A 20,872-nucleotide genomic window follows, 5' to 3' on the forward strand; every position below is an offset into this window, starting at 1 on the left:
TCACATTGTCATGCAGGTGTGGGATGACGACCAGTGAGTACAGAACATTAGGATGCGTAAAGCAACCTTCATGGAGCTATGTGCTGAGCTGTCCCCCGACCTGCGGTGCAAGGACACCAGATTGAGAGCTACCCTTTCGGTAGAGAAGCGTGTTGCAATCGCTGTGTGGAAGCCAGCGATTCCAGACTGCTACCAGTCAGTTACAAATCAATTTGGACTAGGAAAGTCCATCGTTGGGGCTGTATTACTCCAAGTGTGCAGGGCAATAAATCCCATCCTGCTGCGGAGGACCGTGACTCTGGGAAATGTGCATGAAAGAGTGGATGGTTTTGCAGAGATTGGTTTCCCTAACTGTGGCAGAGTGATTGATGGCACACACATTCAATTTTAGTGCCAGACCACCTTGCCTCTGAATACATCAATAGGAAGAGACACTTCTCCATGGTGTTGCAGGAGTGTGTGGATCACCGGGGGCATTTTACGGACATCAATGCAGGGTGGTCTGTAAAGGTGCTTGATGCACGCATCTCCAGGAACAGTGGCCTGTACAGAAAGCTGCAGGTGGGGACTTTCATTCCAGACCACAAGATGACAGTGGGGGATGTGGAAATGCCCATAGTAATTCTGGGGGACCCGGCTTACCCCTTACAGCCCTGGCTCATGAAACCCTGCACAGGGCACCTGGACAGCAGCAAGGAGCGTTCTAACAGCCTGAGCAGGTGCTGCAAAGTAGTCAAATGTGCCTTTGGCCGTTTGAAAGCTCACTGGAGGTGTCTCAATGGTAGGCTAGACCTTACCGAGGATAATGTTCCCATGGTCATAGCCGTGGGCTGCACTGTGCATAATCTTTGTGACTTTGAGGGTGAAATGTTTGCTCAGGTGTGGAGCACTGAGGCAGAGCGCTTGGCTGCACAGTTTGAACAGTCAGATGCCTAGGACTGTCAGAGGAGCCCAGAGGGCTGCTATTAACATCAGAGAGGCTTTGAGGAGCCACTTTGACGATGAGGGGCAGTAACACAGGTCTGCTATGGAGTTGCTTCCCTGTTGCATCCATGTACAATTTTGGGGCCCAAGATCCATGCAACACAATGTCTTAGAAACCTGTTCCTGAGAATGAATTGATTGCTATTCGCTTTTGTAGAACACAGAATAAAAGCTCTGTACTATTAAATACCTTAGCATTTTTTATTGTTAAAAAGGGTAAAACCTCACAACTGTGTAGTTCCAGTTATCATTGTGCAAGCTGTGAGAGGGGGTGGAGTGATGGGGAAACTCAGGAGTGCTGTGAAGTGAAAAGGAATGTGTGGGCATAGAGGGGGTGGGGTTGGCAAAGAATTATGCATCTGCATATGCTGCAGTGGAAGTTGACCATGGATCTGCTCAGTCTGCAGCTGTATCAAAGACTTGAGCATCTCTGTCTGATCCTTCATAACTTTTATCATCCACTCTGTCACTTGCCTAGCAAATGCAGCATTCTCTTTTCTATCCTGCCTTTTGGCTTCCCAGCACTCTTTGCTTTCCCTGGTCTGTTTCTCATCACGCTGCAGCACCTCCCAGAACATGTCTTCTTTGCTGCACCTAGGGTTCATCCTTATCTGCCGAAGCCTGTTTGCAGGGGTGCGTGGTGATCTTCAAGGTCTGTGCTGAACAGAAGAGGCATTGTTACATTCCAGCAAATGATTGAAACATTTTAGTAACAAGAGCCTTTTGCTAGTAGAAATCACTTTCTCTCTGAGACTCTAGGCCACACATCTCCGCGAATGCACCAATCACGGTGAGTGTCGGAAGTGGGGGGAAGGTGGTTGTGTGTACAGACAAAAAGGTCATGGCTTGCAGGGCAGCTTTGCAGGGAACTCATTCTAAAATTATCTCACACTTTTTCACAAGGGGCCAACCTGCTGGCTGACATCTTGCTGCTGTGGGTTACCAGGGAAACCAGGGTACAACTACTGAATGCTTGCAGCTTTCACCCTAGTCTGTATGCAGCTCAGTTATGTGCTGCTTTGGTCCCAGCTCCAGTTATTGCTACATGGCATGGTACAGTTTCCTACAATGGGGGAACTAACAAGGCTGCAATCCCTTGGAATCTGCGGCAGAGGATTAACAAGTACCTCTCGGAAACTGTCCAGAGCCTCTCTATGGAGGATTCCCTGCAGGTTTCGATATCCATCGACACCCTGCTCGGCTATGCAGATTAACTACACAGGGTAATGTCCAGCTCACAGAAAACATTACCTGCCTCACACTTTTTGATTCCCGACACAAGCCACAGCAACTTACCCGGTGTTTCATCTGCTTCTTGCTCCCTGTTGAGCATTTCTGGAGTGGAGAAAAGTTCCTGGCTGCCTGCCCCATCGGGCGACCCTGCTGGGAGCACCAGATCCTCTTCTAGCTCAACTTCTTCTTCCAGACTTTCAGCCTCCAGGTTACCCCCTCTTTCTGCTGCCTGCGAAGTATCCAAGGGGCTATCGGCGATGGAGGTGGGGTCATCACTGAGGATAGCATTCAGCTCCTTATAGAAGCAGCTGGTCTTAGGCGCACCACCAGAGTGATGGTTCGCCTCCCACGCCTTATGGTTCGCCCGCCTCAGCTCCTTTGTCTTTGCTCTGCACTGCTGCGTGTCCTGATCATAGCCCTTTTCGCACAAGCCTACAGAAATTTGCCCATATGTGTCCCAATTCCTACTGGTCACTTGCAGCTCTGACTGAACAGACTCCTCTCCCCATATACTGATCAGATCCAACAACACAGCGGTGGTCCAAGTGGGAGTGCGTTTGATGCGATATCCAGCCTTGCTGACTTGGGAAGCCACCTGGGAAGCTCCTCTGGGAAGCCAGCAAGCAGGAAATGAGATTTAAATTTCCCAGGGCTTGTAAGGGGGGGAGGGGTGGGTTGGCTGCAGGGCAGCGGAGTTCAAACCACTGACCAGAGTGGCAGCATGGGACTTGTGGGACACCTTCTGGAAGCCAATAAAATCGAGGGGGGGACGGACGGACTGGTGTCTACACTGGCTGTTTGTCAACAATAAAGGGAGGGAAAAAGACAAGTCTTTCTCATAGGGTGGAAGTTTTTTGTCGCCAAAACTAGGTGTTTTTTTGAAAAAGGTCACATTGCAGTGTGTACGCTATCACTGTTTTGTTGCCAAAAGGCAGTTTTTGTAGTGAGTACAGCAGTGGTTGTGGAAGATCATATCAAATTTGGGGAGTGCAATGTGAGAATCAGAGAGTCCAGAGAGGAAGTTGTATTTACTGAGAGAAAACTAGTACACATATCAAGATTTTAAGGCATGGACAAAAGGGTCTGGATTTTTGAGAGTGGGAGGACTGGTGGAGTTTAGGAACTGACTGGATGTGATGTGATAAGGTGAAGATAGAGTTGAAATTAGACACTAAAGCTACACACCTGCATTACAGGGGATTGTGGAATTGTCTACAATGATACAGAAGGGACTGGGAGAGAATGGTTTGGGTGAGAACTAGCAAACTCTATTTTCAACTGGAAAATACTTTCCTTGGGAGTCTGGACACTGAGAAGAGATCGGAAAGACAATCACAAGTAAATGTAGGCTTGAACAGAGGGAGAAGTCAGTGCGTTGGGAAAGTCATATGGGTGGTAATTGAATCCATGAGAATAGATTAGGTTATACAGCAGGGATCGGCAACCTTTGGCACACGGTCTGTCAGGGAAATCTGCTGATGGGCCGGGACGGTATGTTTACCTGCCACGTCCACAGGTCTGGCCGATGGCGGCTCCCGCTGGCTGCAGTTCGCTGTTCCTGACCAATGGGGGCTGCGGGAAGCAGCGGCCAGCACATCCCTCAGCCTGCGCCGCTTCCCGTAGCCCCCATTGACCTGGAGTGGCGAACTGTGGCCAGTGGGAGCCCCGATCAGCCGAACCTGCAGACGCGGCAGGTAAACAAACTGGTCTGGCCCGCCAGGGGGCTTACCCTGGCAGGCCGGGTGCCAAAGGTTGCGGAAGTGATAGGTGCTGGGGAGAAGAGAAAGGGACCAAGGAAGGAAGACCTGAGGGACAATGATTGAAAGCAGGATGGAGGAGGAGCCAGTAAATAAGATGATGAAGGAGCATTAGGGAAGCTAGAAAGGGAGCTGTTCAAGCCCAGAACCACAAAAGCCTACAGAGGAGAGCAAATATATGAAATGGGGGAGTGATTGTGCTGAAGACAGTGAACAGAGTTTAGGCCTTGGACAGAGTTTAGGCCTTCCGACTTAGTAGGGAGCAGGTGATTAGTGAGTAGCTTCAGAAGAATGGGGAGGGAAACTGCAGATTGCAGATGATCCATGAGAAAGATAATGTAACACAGTGAAACTAAGGAACTTAGTGTTCAAGGACAGGGGACAGATGAGACAGAAATTGGAAAAGTATGGAGTGCTTAAAGGGGGTATTTTTGTTAGTAGAGTGGTTAAAGTATGTGTGTATATATATATAGTAGAGTGGTTAAAGTAATTGTAAAAGAAGTTGGGAGCTGGGGGAGGGGGCAGAGGATGCTGGACTACACAGGGACAAGGTGGGTGAGAGAGTGTCTCCTATTGGACCAACTTCTGTTGGTGAGAGACAAGCTTTCGAGCTTACACAGAGCTCTTCTAGGTAGGGTCAGTTAAGCAATCATGAGTAAAGCTATATTTAGAAAAAGCCAGTGTTGACTTTAAATACAGTGATAGAAAAAAATAATCTAGAACTGTTAAGGCCTGCTTTTTAAACTGAACTTTGGGTTGATTAATGTTATGATATGTGAATTGGAGTTTGTCCTGGGAAGATTGAGAGCTTGCTTAGAAATAAATAGTCAATCTGCTGCTTGTATTGAGCTAGCTGTTAAACAGATAAAATATAGAGGAAAAATCCAAGGGACAAGAATATGCTGGAAAAACTACACTAAATTGGTTGTGCTAACTTCTTATTATGGAAAAGTGCACACTAGAGGGCAGTAAACCAAAAGGATGTAGAGTAAACCCAATACCCTTTTTTTCATTCTACAGCAAAGATGGATTGAGCTAGAGATACCTATAACTGCCTGTGTGTTTCCCTCAATGGAACCTACTTGAGAACTCTAGTCTGAACCACTGGCAATATTGCCATGTTTTTTCCATAATTCCTGGAATAGTGTGGCATTGGGTGAGTCACTTAATCTGTCTGTGTCCTCTGTAAAAGGGGATGATACTGCTTACGTATCTTGCAGGGTATTTTGAATCTAAATTAATGCTGTTCTGTCCGGGTTCAGATACAAGCATCGTTACCCTAATATCTGAGGGTGGGATTTACAGAGATACTTAGGTACCTAATTCCCAGTTGTGGGCTCCTCTGCGATCCATGAAATTCTTGTGTAACCCAGTAGTTGCTTAAACTCACACAGAGTCTAAGTTTTCAGCATAAAAGTTCCCTAGGTGCCTAAGTTTCTGCCTGAGGACATGTGCACTGCTTTCTCACTTTAGGTGTTCAGAACCCTATCTGCTGCCTAAGCCCCAGGGAAATCCACTTTATAACTTTTAGCATATTGGTTAAAGCACTTCTCTGGGATGTTGGTGACCCAGGTTCAGTTTCCTCCTCTGCCTGATGGGGAGAAAGGAGAGTCCCTAACGACTGGGCTATGGGATACTCTTAGGTGGGGCTCCCTCAATCTCTGTCTGAGGCTGTACCACTGTGGATAAATAATGAGTCTCTGGGCCAGATATAGTGAGAGTGATTCTGTAGCCTAGTGGTTATAGCCCACCTAGGAGTGTGAGACCTAGGTTCAGTCTGCCTGCTCCAATGACTCCTTAATTATTTATCCACAGTGGAACAACTTTAACAGGAGAGATTGTAGGGAGCCCCACATCACACTCTCTCATAGCCCAGTGGTTAAGGCACTCTCCTGTGAGGGGGGTCACCCCTGTTCAAGTCCTTTCTCCCACTCAGGCAGAGAGGGGAATTGAACTTGAGTCTTACATATCAGGTGAGTGCTCTAATCACTGGGCTAAAATTTATAAAGTAGGCTCCTCTGCTGCCTCTCCCTCCCACACTGTATCATATTGTGTGGAGTGAGGCAGGTGTCTAACTCCTTCTGTCAAAAACCGACTTGAACGCCTAAGCTGCTTGACTCTAGGAGAGGGATGCCTGGGTGTGGATAGCAGAAATAGGTTCCTCCCTTTGGCCTGGATTTAGGCACCTATTGCTGTATGAGGGGCAAGAGGGAGGACACCCCTCTCTTCAGCATCTTCAATAGGCTGTCTTAAGTGGCTCTCCACCTAACGTAGTAGTGTGATGTTTATGGACCTCATTCTGAAGTGCCTTTCTCTCCCCATTCTTTGTATAGGGAGCCTAGGCACCTAACTCAGGCTTTGTAGATCATAGTGTGTTCCTGTGATTTTTCTAAGAGCCTAAAAGTTAGGCGTTGCATTGCTCAGAATCACAGTACTTAAGTTCCTTTTTAGATTAGGGCTTTTCAGAACATGGCTAGCATATGGCACATTTAGTTCTTTCTCTTTTCCTCTTCTCAAGGGGAGATTGTGGGAGGTTTTTTAAATTTTAAATAAATACTACAGTTTTTGCTGTGTGTTCATATTGGCAAAAGCAAGGTTGAAATGGACCTTGAACTTGGAGCTGAATGTGGTGAAGGGTGTGGTGGCTCTTATTTCCTGTGGGAGTTCATTCCAATCTTGGAGTGGTACCTGAATAGGTCTCCTGCATGCACAGGAAGGAAAGTATTTTATATATATAAGTGCAAAATATTTTATTAAAAGATTGTATGGAACTTTAAAAAGTACCTAAAATACAAGTTTGAACAATTAACTAGACACCTAATAGATAGGGGTTGTTGTGAAAGAGTGGGACTTCTTATGAATCACATCCAGGAGCAAAGCCTTGGAAGACACCCATCCCTTTAAGACTGCTGAGATTGGGGAGGCTGCTGAGTTTCTTGCCTCCTAATAATAGGTTCCTGATAAAAGGCTTGGCAGAATGTTTGTTTTTTTTATAATTTTGATAGGTATTATTGATATTTTAAAGCTTTTTTAAATCGATTTCAGCTTTCACAGTTGAGGGAAATTATGGGAGAGGGTCAGACAATAATCGAGGACCCTTTGGTAAGGAGCCTCTGTGTCACAAAAGAGAGGAGCTTTCTTCTGGCTCACTCCAGAGACCTCACTAAACTTGTGCGGATGGTCTGCCACTCTGTTGCTTCAATGAGGAGGGTCTTGTTCTGTCCCTCAGGTCATTTTCACTTTTTTGATCTTCCTTCCCTGTGCATAGCTACACTGTTTTCCTCTGCTCCTGTTTATAGCTTAGCCAAGCAGCAAAAATAGTGAAGTGTCATAATTCTCTGTTTCTCTTTAGCTATATGTAAATAGCATCTGTGAAACTGATGAGTCTTATTAGTAGGCAATGTTGTTGTAGCCGTGTTAGTCCCAGCATATTAGACTAGGTGAGAGAGACAAGCTTTTGAGCTTATACAGAGCTCTTCTTCAGCTCTTTGCTGCTTGGGCAATCTGTGCAATAGTTGAGTATCTGTCTGCAGACTTGGGAAGACAGCACTGCATTAGTGCACATGTGAAAGGCTGTCTCCACAATTGTAAGAGCGAGAAACATACCCTTATTTTTAGATTAAAAAATGAGGTAGACCCCCACCAGTTGGCAGGGAAAGCTTTCTACTTACCACAGGTAAATAAGCAAGAAGGCTTTTCATGTCTTCCTGAAGATTCCATTAACGTGATTTGAATTGAATATTAATTATGATGCCATATGATGCAGAATCCAGATTTGGATTTTCATTGGGTTTTATTCCTGTAGTTTCTGGGCTGGTACATAGATTTAGATGGTTGGAGGGAAATATACACTGACCACCATTTACAAATCCTAATTTTTATTTAAAAAAAATACGTGAGGCTGAGATTTGAAACTTTGAAAAATGGTGGCTGTGTGTGAGCACTGTCTAGGTTTCACAAATATCATCTAACTGGTTAACCGATGGTGGGCTGGTTCAGGGCGTGGTGGTTCGTTTGCTCCCGTGGTGGGCTGGTTCGGGGCGGCAGGGGCTGGGGTCCTGCCAAGGCCGGGATCCCACCTGGTGCGGCCAGCCGCTGGGTTAACAGTTAATGTCCCATTAATGGTAAACCTAATGCTTACCGGTTAACCTTCTACAGCCCTAATTTTAATAGAAAATCCTAATAGAGTAGATGCTTGTTTGTAGCAACATCTTGTAAGAGCAACTCTGGTTATGAGCTAAATTTCTCCTTGGATCACTTTCCCTACCATGAATTGTCCAATTGGTAACAGCAACATAGCCACTGCATAAGAGCAACATTTGTGATGTCACATCCTCCATTTACTTGCATCATTTTTTGTGGCAAAAACAGACAAAATGCCAGAAGTCTTTCACTGAAAGAAAAAGTACAGATTATCTGAGACTGTCAAACTCTGGGGACTACTCAAAACCAAGTTGCAGTCAAGTGGGAGTTGCACAAGTCGACTGTATGTGGAATGTGGAAACTGAAGGATAAACTTTTGGCTAAATACGAAGCTGGACAGTTAAACAGCTGCCATAAGAGTGGGCATGAGGGAAAAGCCTCTGATGTTGACGAGGCTCTCTTTTTATATGGTTCAAGGAGAAGAGAGTGCAGCGAGTACTGCATGCTGGACCTGCAGTCAAGGAAAAAGCCCTTCAGCTTGCTACTTCACTTGGATTGAATGATTTTAAGGCAAGTGACAGTCTGTTTACTAGATGGAAGAAATGCTTCAGTGTTGCTTACAAAAAAGAGCATGAGGAAAAACCATCGGTGGGCAAGCCAGCAGCTGAGCAGGGGCAGTGCAAAAAGCTTTCTCATATTCTTGAAAGGTTTTCCTCAGATGACATCTACAATGCTGACGAAACAGGATTTTATCTGAAAGGGTTCTGTGCTAGAGGACGTAGAAAAAAATGAAAAGCTAGAAGGAGGGAAAGCTTCAAAAGACAGGGTAAGCGTGCTCGTTCTATGCCAACATGGATGGGAGTGACAAACGCCCGCTGTTCATGATCGGGAAGTGAAAAAGACCCAGATGCTTTCTGAAGGATTTCCGTAAACTTTCCCCCTCAATTATGTCAGTTCATCAAATGCCTGGATGACAGGTGAGATTTTCATCAACTGGCTAAAGAAGTGGGATTGTCAATTTTGCTTGCAGAGCGGTACAATGTGCTTCTTACTGGATAACGTCTCACACCCCACCCAGGAGTGGTTCTCACCAACATTCAGCTTGAATTCCTACCGTCTAACGACATCTTTAATGTAACCTATGGATCAAGATATGAGTAAGAACATGAAGGGACATTACCCATCAAAAACTGCAAACCAGATTATTATTATTTGTTGATGCGGACCCCAATGCAGATGTTCAGACAGTGATGAAAACTGTACATTTTCTAGATGGTGTTCACCTTGTTGCTGCAGCATGGCAAGATGTAAAGGCGACAACAATTTCCAGCTGTTTCAGCAAAGGCAAATTTGTTGTGCCAGTGGAAGGTGTGGAAGACAAGGATATTGAAGAGTTTGACCCCCAAATGATGTTCTACTTCCAGACAACATGGAAAAAGAGGATTTAGTAGCTCCTGTGACTATGGATGAGGATTTGCTTAATTTGGAGGACTAGTTGATGAGGAATTAGTGAGCGTTGAAGCTGCTGCAAAGCTAGAGAAATGAGTGTGTTGATGAAACATAATCAAGAGAGTGAGGAGGATTTTGATGAAGTTCCACCTCCAAGAAACCCCGAGCTGTTGAAGGCTTTGAATATACTTTAGCATTTTTCACAGCTAGAGGGACGTGGTTACAGGTCTCTTGGGACATTGAATCCCATCTTCAAAACAAAATTGTGACTGAGAAGAAGCAGAGAAAATTAAGTGTTCTTTCACCTGGAATGAGTGAGTTTACCTTAATTTACAAGTTGATACACACTGTATAAATAGAATACACCTTGATGTGGAATAGTACTTTAATTGAGGTTATTATAGCATTATTATTAGTTTGCTTAGCAGACACTCTTATCCAGGGCAACTTACAGTGCATACAAAGTATTACAGCTTAGTGTGAGTACAAAAATTTTTTATAAGTAGGAGCCAGAGGTTGTGTGTGTTGTCATGGTGGCTGTTTGATCTTAAAACATAAAAACAGAACTTGATACTTCTATATGTTAACTCAATTAATACCGCTTTCTTGATACAATATGGTGGTAGACTACAAATGCAGAACAGAGCATATGTTTAAAATGTACAGTACATATGCTAATGTAATACTGTAGCAATAATAATAAACATACATCACATTATTACAGTTCTAAATTGTTAGTGTGTTCTGTAGCTAATTTGGGTATCAGAAAAAGCATGCTGCCTTTGGTCAGACAAGACTCCCCATAACAGCAACTGCTGCTTAGCAGCAACACAGCAAAAGGTCACCACTATGTTGTTACTAATGAGCATCTACCGTAGTCATAGGGCGTGTCAGAAATAGTTATATCACAGTAAGCTGGACTACATATGAACAAAAAGACAATCCTATTTCATTGAAAACCTTGGAGAATTACTTTGAAAAACCTACACAGGGTTCCTGCAGCTCTTTCTACATTCTTTCACCTTCAGAGCATTGGGGCGATTGCCTTGCAGAAAAGGTAGGACTTGTAGTACCTGTATAGGCAGAGGATTTTTGGAAAACACTGGCACTAACTCTGCAGATTCACGATCCACAGAGCAGAAAAAAAAAAAATCTCTGCACACTCTCTAGCTACCACTAGCAGTATGGCTGACTCATTCAACTCTAAGTGTGCTTATGCAATCCTATTCTGTTTGAGAGAGGGGAGGGAGTTTAGTGCAAAAGCTGGGAGGTTAATTTTGGCCTGGTCAGCATTAATTGTTGTGCAGACGTTCCTTTTATTTAAATAGTGTACTTTTTACAGGCCACGTTCTCAAAATTTCCATGGAGCTTCATCTAGAAGCAGCTTGTATAGAAGGGCTTCTTCAGGATCTTGGAAGCATGCACTGTAGCAGCTGAATTTCCACTATGTTCAAATTTCTTATCTTTCTACTTATTTTCCTAATCCTTTGGTTCCCTTATGCCATGTAGCACAGGAGAGCAAGGAATGGAATTTGGCCCAATTTATTTCTGTCAAGTAAATAAAATCTCTTCATATTTATAATGAAAATTGTGTTTTAAGTAATTGAAATTCTTCAGTGATGGTGTTCCAATCTTCTAGGTAATCTGTAGGTAAAATGTGTGGGGTTTTTAAATAATGGTTGTAAAAACACGTTTAAAAGCAAGGAAATTGAAAGGTGACACTCGAAGTGTACCATTGAGACTTTTTTCCTCTACAGCATTATAAGTTAACTACTATTGCTTCTAGTTTCAGCAAGCCCATTATCAGCAATAACTATTTCACTGGGGAAACCTGGATCCTAATGACAGAAGTTTAAGGATGGCATCTCATTATATCTATTTCTTGATTATGAGTATATACAAGCTGTAAACTACATAGAAAACATGGTCCCTCAAGTCATTTGCACTCTAAATTACAGTACAGTTCAGATGCAATAAGCTCATAAAATTGCTAAGGTATTCTATTTTAATATCCCAAAACAATATCACTGTTGCAAAGCTGTAGTATTAGTGCACATTACTATGTTAAGGTTTTTTAATAAGCACACACGAACTACATGATGATTCAATCTTTATTCTGAAAATTGTGCAGTTTATTTTTAGGTATGTTTCTTTAGAAGAATTTAAAATGCAAAGTATTTACATATTTATAGTTTCTTGAAAGGATCGCTTCCTGAGCTGATAGGTCATATTCCATTCCATTCCACAGAGAAATTCTCCCTCCTGGGAGAGCATGCAGTGACCACTGGTGGCTGACCCTTTAGCTATCCTCAGGAGTGTTTTCACTGTGCAGTGTTGGTCCTGTGTAAATAACCCTGACTCTGACAGAATTTTTCTTACGTTGGATAGTCCCCCACCAGCTTTTGCGAAGACCGTACAATTGAGAAGAATCACCACCCTGGCCTATACTTTCTGTCTCATAGAACTCAGACATTCTGCAGGATTAATGGAAGGGGAAGTATGCTGCTTAATTGCCGCTATACTTTATATCCAAATAAACCTGATTTGGCTCCCCTGCATGTGCAGTACCAAAAGGACAGTCTAATCCTATTTTAGCAGTGATTATCGTTATTCTGTTAAGACATTTATCACATGCTCTGAGCTCTGGTTTTCTGGTGTCAAATGCAATATATATCACAGCAATCATAAAAATATTTTTTGGATGGAAACATTTTTCCTGAACAATTTTGTTGTTGGCTTGGAGGAGGAAGGTGACCTGACTGCAGGTGACAGCTCCTGTTGTGCTGTCCTAAAGGTCAGTGTTCAGCATGTATGCAAGCAGAGAGATCTCCACAGTGTGCTAAAACGTTACTAGCCCTGAGCCTATGATCCCAAATCAGTTTTCTTACTAAGGTCTCTCAGCACGCAGCCCAGCATGTTCCCCAATCATTTGTTCAATTCAATAGAAAGTGTAATTAGCACATTGCTGTTTGTTACCTTCAGAGCTTGTGTGCTGGGACATATGCCATAGGCAGCTACAGATTTCCTATTGCCACAAAATTACAGACATTTTGCATAAGTACTTTAACTTTTTCTGCACACACAACTTTTGCTGTAACTTTTGCAGTTTTAAAAATTAGCAACATTATTACCCAAGTACCTTCAGTTCTTTGGGCTTAGTTGGGCTTTCTGAAACTGGTTATTTTAGAATTATGTACTGCCTTTCTTGGCATCAGAACCAGTACAATTGCTTGCAGAGTATGATTGGATTTAACAAAATCCTACAAGACAAATATGCCAAGGAGAAGCATGCATCTCTTTTTCGTTTTGCATCTATCTTTTTTTTTTTTTTAAACTGCATTAAGGATTATAGTCTGGAAGGTTTAATACAAAATTAATCTTCAGAATATCCAACTTCTGTCATGAGTAGGTCTCCCTAGTGGGGATCATAAGCCTTTCCTTCTTTGTACACCAATTTGATTTTAAAATCCCTATCTTTTTATAACTTCAAAATGATCTATTTGCCATTGTTTATTGACTGGACAACAAATATATAAAGAGAGAAAACTTAATAACTATACAGGTTTCAGAGTGGTAGCTGTGTTAGTCTGTATCCGCAAAAAGAATGAGTATTACTTGTGGCACCTTAGAGACTAACAAATTTATTTGGGCATAAGCTTTCGTGGGCTAAAACCCACTTCATCGGATGCATGCAGTGGGAAATTCAGTAGGAAGATATATATACACAGTGAACATGAAAAAATGGGTGTTGCCATACCAACTCTAACAAGACCAGTTAAGGTAGGCTATTATCAGCAGGAGAAAAAAAAGCTTTTGTAGTGATAATCAGGATGGTCCATTTCAAACAGTTGACAAGAAGGTGTGAGTAACAGTGGGGGAAAAATTAGCATGGGGGAATAGTTTTTATTTTGTGTAATGACCCATCCACTCCCAGTCTTTATTCAAGCCTAATTTAATGGTGTTTAGTTTGCAAATTAATTCCAGTTCTGCAGTTTCTTTTTGGAGTCTGTTTTTGAAGTTTTTTTGTTGAAGATTTGCAACTTTTAGGTCTGTAATTGAGTGACCAGGGAGCTTGAAGTGTTCTCCGACTGGTTTTCAAATGTTATAATTCTTGACGTCTGATTTGTGTCCATTTATTCTTTTGCGTAGAGACTGTCTGGTTTGGCCAGTGTTCATGGCAGAGGGGCATTGCTGGCATATATCACATTGGTAGATGTGCAGGTGAATGAGCCTCTGATAGTGTGGCTGATGTAATTAGGCCCTATGATGGTGTCCCTTGAATAGATATGTGAACAGAGTTGGCAATGGGCTTTGTTGCAAGGATAGGTTCCTGGGTTAGTGTTGTGTGGTGTATGGTTGCTGGTGAGTATTTGCTTTCAGGTTTGGGGGCTGTCTGTAAGTGAGGACTGGCCTGTCTCCCAAGATCTGTGGGAGTGAGGGATTGTCCTTCAGGATAGGTTGTAGATCCTTGATGATGCATTGGAGAGGTTTTTGGTGGGGGCTGAAGGTGATGGGTAGTGGCATTCTGTTACTTTCTTTGTTGGGCCTATCCTGGAGTAGGTGACTTCTGGGTATTCTTCTGGGTCTGTCAATCTGTTTCTTCACTTCAGCAGGTGGATATTGTAGTTTTAAGAATGCTTGATTAGAGATCTTGTGGGTGTTTGTGTCTGTCTGAGGGATTGGAACAACTGCGGTTATATCTTAAAGCTTGGCTGTAGACAATGGATCGTGTGGTGTGGTTTGGATGAAAGCTGGAGGCATGTAGGTAAGTATAGAGGTCAGTAGGTTTCGGAATAGGGTGGTGTTTATGTGATCATTGCTTATTAGCACTGTAGTGTCCAGAAAGTGGATCTCTTGTGTGGACTGGTCCAGGCTGAAGTTGATGGTGGGGATGGAAGTTGTTGAAATCATGGTGGACTTCCTAAGGGCTTCTTTTCCATGGATCCAGATGATGAAGATGTCATCAATGTAGTGCAAGTAGAGTAGGGGCGTTAGGGGACGAGAGCTGAGGAAGCGTTGTTCTAAGTCAGCCATAAAAATGCTAGCATACTGTGGCGTCATGCGGGTACCCATAGCAGTGCTGCTGACTGAAGTGAAGAAGTGCAGCGTCCCTCCCTGCCACAGGCCTGAGAACCTGTGCAGTGCTTATTAGGCTGCTATATGGCTGTGCAGCTTAGAGGGAACTTAGATACCAACCTAATTTCATAGTGTGGACCAGGCCAGACCCCCAAAGATTTAGTGAGTTCCATGTGCTACCTTGGGTAAAACTTAACAAATTGAGATTATCACATCAATAGGTAGATCTCTAGCTCTGTGCAAAAACGAGCAAACAAAACCCTTAAAACTTGTTAAAAATGGCAGATTTTTTCAGGGCTTATATTTCTGGAAACCCTGGCTCATGGGACTCATACTTTGGGTCACTAAATCTATCTTCCACCCTCCAGAGGCACACCACATTACTAAGAAATCGGACTAAGCATGTCCATTTTAGAGGACTTAAAAAGGTCGACCTTTTAAAATGTGGTGACATTACCCTAACTGCAGTGGCGCTGTCGTGCCACTGTAATCGCCCATGATGTGCTAGACACTTCACAGCAAAGAAAGATGATATAGTTGCTTCAAAGAACTTACAATCTAAATTTTACAGGTGTGGGTGATACGGAATAGGGAGTTAAGGGGCACTGAGAATAAGAGTTGGAAGCATTAAGATCACATGGTTGGTCAGTCTAGGTAAGAGTGTGTCTTGGTGGTTCTGTGGTTTTTGTTGTGTGTGTTCTATATAAAAATTAGAGTAAAGATATAAGATGACTAAAATTGATTTACTTGCAGTGTGGAAGTTATGGAATTGAGTTTTCAAGGGAGATTTAAATGAGGAGTGTGTGTTATAGCTTGGTGGACCATTGTAATCCTAATTGTAAAGAACCACATGCACGCATACTATGGCACAGTTCTGTAAGTGGAAACCCTTTTGCAGAGAACCATGCGATATACGTGTAATACCTAGGTACTAGGATACCAGCTGGAATTTTTTGCGGGGAGTAGAGAATGCTGAATAGGGCTTTAAATTCTATTAATTTCAATTTAAATATTTTGTCTTAAATTTGTGCTCGTTTTTTCAAAAACGAGCTTTTTGTTCATCTTCACTTTTTAGCTCGTATGAATTCTGATACTCAGGCACTGTGTAAATCTTGTTGCTGATCCCCCTCACACATCTTAAATCCATGTGACCGTTCAAGTTAAGAGCAAGGCTGAGTACAGCCACATGTTTTCCTACTAGGCTGAGCATTATTAAAGGCTACACCCTGTTGTGTTTAGGACAGTACTGAGGGAAGGAATTAGCAAAACAAAAGCTTCCTACAGCAAGCCAGTCCTGTAATCTGCACTTACTGTTAATTACCCTAAATGTAGAAGATAATTCAATTTTAGTTTACCGTTTTGTCACATAATGAGTACAGTGCAAATGTTCACTTTCTTTTCACATTTCGCTTAAGAGGTAGAAATACAAATAGCCTTGTTTTTAAAAATGCAGTTATTTCTTATCAGTACTGTTAAAATTAAATTTTTAATTATTTGTTTTTGGATTAAGATTTTAAATTTTGGTATATCTCTCACTTTGTAATGTTTAGATCCTGGCAAATAGTCGGGCATTTTTTAATGAGTCCCTATAATTTTTGAGCATAGTATGTAGAATGTTCTTAAATATAGATTTTTTTTTACCAGTGAAATCTATCCATCAGAATATTTGTGTTGCCTGACTGAAACTTCTCTTATATATTTTCACTTGATCCTCCCCAAGGAATCAGTGTTTCTAGTTTGATCTTGGATACGTAGTTGTCCATCTTTTACAATGATCTTCCCTCCAAGTCTGCCATCAGAATCAGATCTTAAAAATGCTCCTCATTATTTAAATTAGCTATCATCCGTGGTGAGTGTTCAGCATGTACCAGTGATGTGAAGAAATTCTTCTTGTGGTAAAGACTGAATAATGTTTTAATCAATCTGTGGACTGGGATGAGAGGGTATAAACTGGAGTCATGTATTATCAGTACACTGTATAACTGCAATTGATATGAAAGGAAGTTTTTATGCAAAGGTGTAGTTTGGCCTTCAATAATTAACTTAAGGCACCCTACTCCTGCAAGGAGCTCCCCAGGGACAGATCCTTGCACTTGTGAAGTTCCTTGCAGGATCAAGGTCTAACCTCTCAGTAACTCTTATGTCCAGAGTCACTAAATTGAAAAAATGGATAACAAGATCAGACATCAGTATTATTGCCCTTTATTTCTTTCTCTCCATCTCCTTCAGTTTCTCTTTTTGCATTTTCCCCTTTCTCTGTCTCTATTTTGGTCTCTGAGTTTCTCTTGTCTTTCCTCTCTCTCCCGTCCTGCCCCCCTCTTGACACTCTGACCTCCATGTATATCAGTCAATCAGTTTAGGTTCTTATACCTTTCCTGTTATGATGGTGTTGGAGCTGGTGTTCTCTGTCTACAAGGAAGTAGAAATGCTTTAGATGTGGAAGACTACAGAGGGAAGTTGACTAGCATTCTAGTTAGTTTATCTCATCACTTCTTCCACATTTAAAGTACTTCATGGAGAGACAGGTACTGTTTCCATTAAGCTCTTTAAACTGGGAGGCTATTGGAAAAAACAACTGACTTCTTTAGGACTGTTCGCCAACTTCATCTTGTAGCCTTGCCACTAAAGCATGTGAGCAGGCTGCTTGAAGACTTTTCAGAGAGTTCAGTGATGGCTAAGTGGGCAGGGGGGACTCTCTTCTGTAAATTGCATTTTCCTTTTCCACACAGCTGCCAGTTTTTCTTTCCCCAGATTTAAATTGGTTTTCTTCCCTCTGTGGTGTGAGGTGGAGAGTTGAGGGGCTTTTTAAGTGTCGGGAATTGATTAGAATCGTCATGAAATGCATACAAAATGTACCTGAAATGCTGATGGCTAAAACAATACCATTTACAAATGTATCTGATGTAATTAAGATAGAGCTAATCTACAGCTATATAATGCTATTGTTAATATGTTTATAGTTTTGCGGGGTTTTCTTTCTTGTACAATATATTCTTTTTTTTTTTTTTAAACCTAGCGGTATTTTCTTGTTGGGAGTAATCATGCAGAGACCAAGTATCGTGTTTTGAAAATTGATCGCACTGAACCAACAGATTTAGTTATAATTGATGATAAGGTAAGTTCAGAACAGCTGAAAAATGTACTCATGAGTATTTCATGATGCTATCAATTTCACATGTGTGATTTGTTTTCTACATAAATGGCAGCCAAACTTTTCTCTTAGTACAAATGCGTAACTCTGTTACATCATACTTCCATGACACTCAGTTTCTGTTAGCTGTGCAGTTTGTTAGCTATGATCTCCTAATGTCAAGTAATAGATGTGAGTTTTGTCTTACGTTCAGCTGTGTCATTCTGAAATGCAAAATGAACTCGCTTAACTACTGCTTACCTAAATGCTTGAAGTTGGTTTGAAATCACTTACACAGCTGAAGCAAGATGAGCAACAGACAACAAAGCTTGGTACTGTACAGAATAGAGTAAGACATGGTGCCTGCCCCAAGGATTTTATGGTGTAATGCCCAGCACGTCAAAGATTTACACACCTGCTTAACTTCATAAACATGTGCAATTACTTCCTTACTTTTACTTCAGGGGGAATACTGATGTGTATAAAGTTATGGATATGCATATGTTTTTGGAGGATGAGGGCATGAGGCATCAATCCTGCAAAGAGATCTGCCTGCACTGGGTACTGTACCATTCCACTCAGTGGAATTCTAACAAATTCACAGTCCATTTTGGTCAATTTCATGGTCATAGGATTTTAAAAATCATAAATTTCATGATTTCAGATATTTAAATTTGAAATTTCATGGTGTTGTAATGGTAGGGATCCTGACCCAAAAAGAAGTTGAGGGGTGGGAGGGAGGATTGCAAGTTTATTGTTGTAGGAGGTTGTGTTACTCCTACCTCCTACTTCTGTGCTCCTGCTGGTGGTGACACGGCCTTCAAAGTTGAGCGACCTGAAAGCGGTGGCTACTAGCTGGGAGCCCAGCTCTGAAGGCAGAGCCACCACCACCAACAGCAGCAAAGAAGTAAGGATGGCATGGTGTGGTATTGCTACCCTTACTTCTGCACTGTTGCCTTCAGAGCTGGGCCCTTGGTCCGCAGTTGTCACTCTCCAGCTGCCCAGTTCTGAAGGCAGCAGTGCAGAAGTAAGAGTGACATGCTATGATATTGCCACCCTTACTTCTGTGCTGCTGCTGGTAGGGCGCTACCTTCAGAGCTAGGCACCTGGCCAACAGCAGCCACTCTCCGTCCACCAACTCTGAAGGCAGCGCAGAAGTAAGGGTGGCAATACTAAAATAACCCAATAACGACCATCCCCAGCAACTCCCTTTTGGGTCAAGGCCCCCAGTTTGAGAAATGCTTGTCTCCCCCATTAAATTTGTATAGTATAGGGTAAAAACACAAAAGATGAGATTTCATGTCAGGAGACCAGATTTCACGGTCTGTGACACGTTTTTCATGGCCCTGAATTTGGTAGGGCCCTAGACAAGTGTCCACATAGACCCTAGTTCTACAAAATAATTTGTTTAAGAAGACAATTACTGAAAACTGTTAAAGTACAGAAAATACAAGGCGACCACATGGTTGGATGTATTGCAGGGCAGAAGGATTTTTCTCCATTCCAATGAAAAAAAGTCCTAGCACTTCAATAAATGGAGATTAATGCCGATAGATTTTGTTACAAATGAGGAGACAAATTAGGATAAGAAAATTATTAAATTATCAGATACAATTATTTAATTTATTTGAATAAGACTAAAAATGTAACTTAATAACAAATACACTTTTTATTAAATGAGCAATTTTTCTTTTAAAGGAAATTTAAAAAATAATTTTAAACAATCACTGTGGTGGACTAGGTACTGGCTATCTTATAGACTGTTTGATCTTGGACTCAAGCTTGACAGTGGAGATCAGGTCCCAAAAATACAATTTTGCTTTGTAATCTTGACCACATATGCTATGAAATTGAGAGCCAATAAACAATGGAAGCCATGATGTTCTCTTTAGTCACTTTTCAGAACAGAACTGTGCAATTAAATAAACACTATTCTGTGATGTAAAGTAACAATGATAACCAAAAGAATAAGTTCAATATGCATTTCTATTTTCAGCATGTGTACACACAACAAGAGGTGAGGGAACTTCTTGGCCGCCTAGATCTGGGAAATAGAACAAAGATTGGACAGAAGGGCTCCTCTGGGTTATCTCGAGCGGTCTCCGCTTTCGGTGTTGTAGGTAATCCCCTTGTTTCTTTGATGGTATTTTTTTTTTAGGAAAGTATAACTCGGAGCACAAGTGGTAATTGCAGTACTTTTCACCAGTCAGGATATTATCCACTCTACACAGAGATCATGTAGCAAAGTAACAAAGTACACTATTTTGCACTTTTTACAGTGACTTTATAGGTGTTGCTTGTATCACACTTACACAGGCATGAGCAGTCAGTGGGAGAGCTGGATTTAAAATGTCAAGTCCATATGTCATTTGATCTCAACAGCATTCCAACCAGGAATGAATCAGCATTTAAGCAGCACTGGAATTTGGTCCTTACTTTAGTCTGCCAGAGCCTGAATCTTGATTTCACGGTATGCTGCTAGTCTCATCTGTCCACCCTGGCCTGCCTCCCTCCCCTTGCCCAAAAGCATCTGAGTTCACTTTCCAATATTTTATTAGAAGATGTCCTAAATGAATATTAGAAAGTGTGCTGCAACAGTCCACCAGGTTTGAAGGTGATTAATTTGCATCAATATGCTCCTCAACATCTGAATTCAAGGCTGCAGAGAAAGTAGAGATTATGACTACTTTGAAGACCACTGTAAAGAAAGATTGAGACATGACATAGCACTGCATTGCTGCAAGAGGATCATTTACTGAGGTTTCATTACATTTGTCTGTCTTGTTTGCTTTAATATCCCCATATTAATAGGAAATGCCAAGTTAAACTGGAAAATTCGGAACTCTCCTTTGTTTAGAAGTTATGAGCAGTGTTCATTCTTTGTAAGAGGAATGAGAGCAGAATCACAGAAGCGTAGGACTAGAAGGGAGTTCGGGAGGTCACCTAGTCCAGTCCCCTGCACTCATGGCAGGACTAAATATTATTGAGACCATCTCTGACAGGTGTTTGTCTAACCTGCTCTTAAAATCTCCAATGATGGAGATTCCACAACCTCCAAAAGCAAATTATTCCGGTGCTTAACTACCCTGACAGTTGGACA

The 20,872-nt window shown here is 42.1% G+C and overlaps 1 protein-coding gene across 2 annotated transcripts in view; it reads left to right on the plus strand.

Annotated features, from left to right (window-relative positions):
* FIG4 (FIG4 phosphoinositide 5-phosphatase) overlaps positions 1-20,872 on the plus strand; it is a 167,769-nt gene that overhangs the window by 6,231 nt on the left and 140,666 nt on the right. Inside the window, exons 2-3 of one of the 2 annotated variants that reach the window (XM_048844824.2) lie at positions 17,659-17,757; positions 19,769-19,892. In XM_048844824.2, the coding sequence (XP_048700781.1) occupies positions 17,659-17,757; positions 19,769-19,892 (223 nt within the window). Of the gene's footprint in view, positions 1-17,658; positions 17,758-19,766; positions 19,893-20,872 lie in introns of those variants that run through there. The other variant, XM_048844825.2, reaches the window with a different exon arrangement.

The sequence above is a fragment of the Caretta caretta genome, chromosome 3 (assembly GCF_965140235.1).
Source record: "Caretta caretta isolate rCarCar2 chromosome 3, rCarCar1.hap1, whole genome shotgun sequence".
In the NCBI taxonomy this organism is placed as follows: domain Eukaryota; kingdom Metazoa; phylum Chordata; order Testudines; family Cheloniidae; genus Caretta; species Caretta caretta.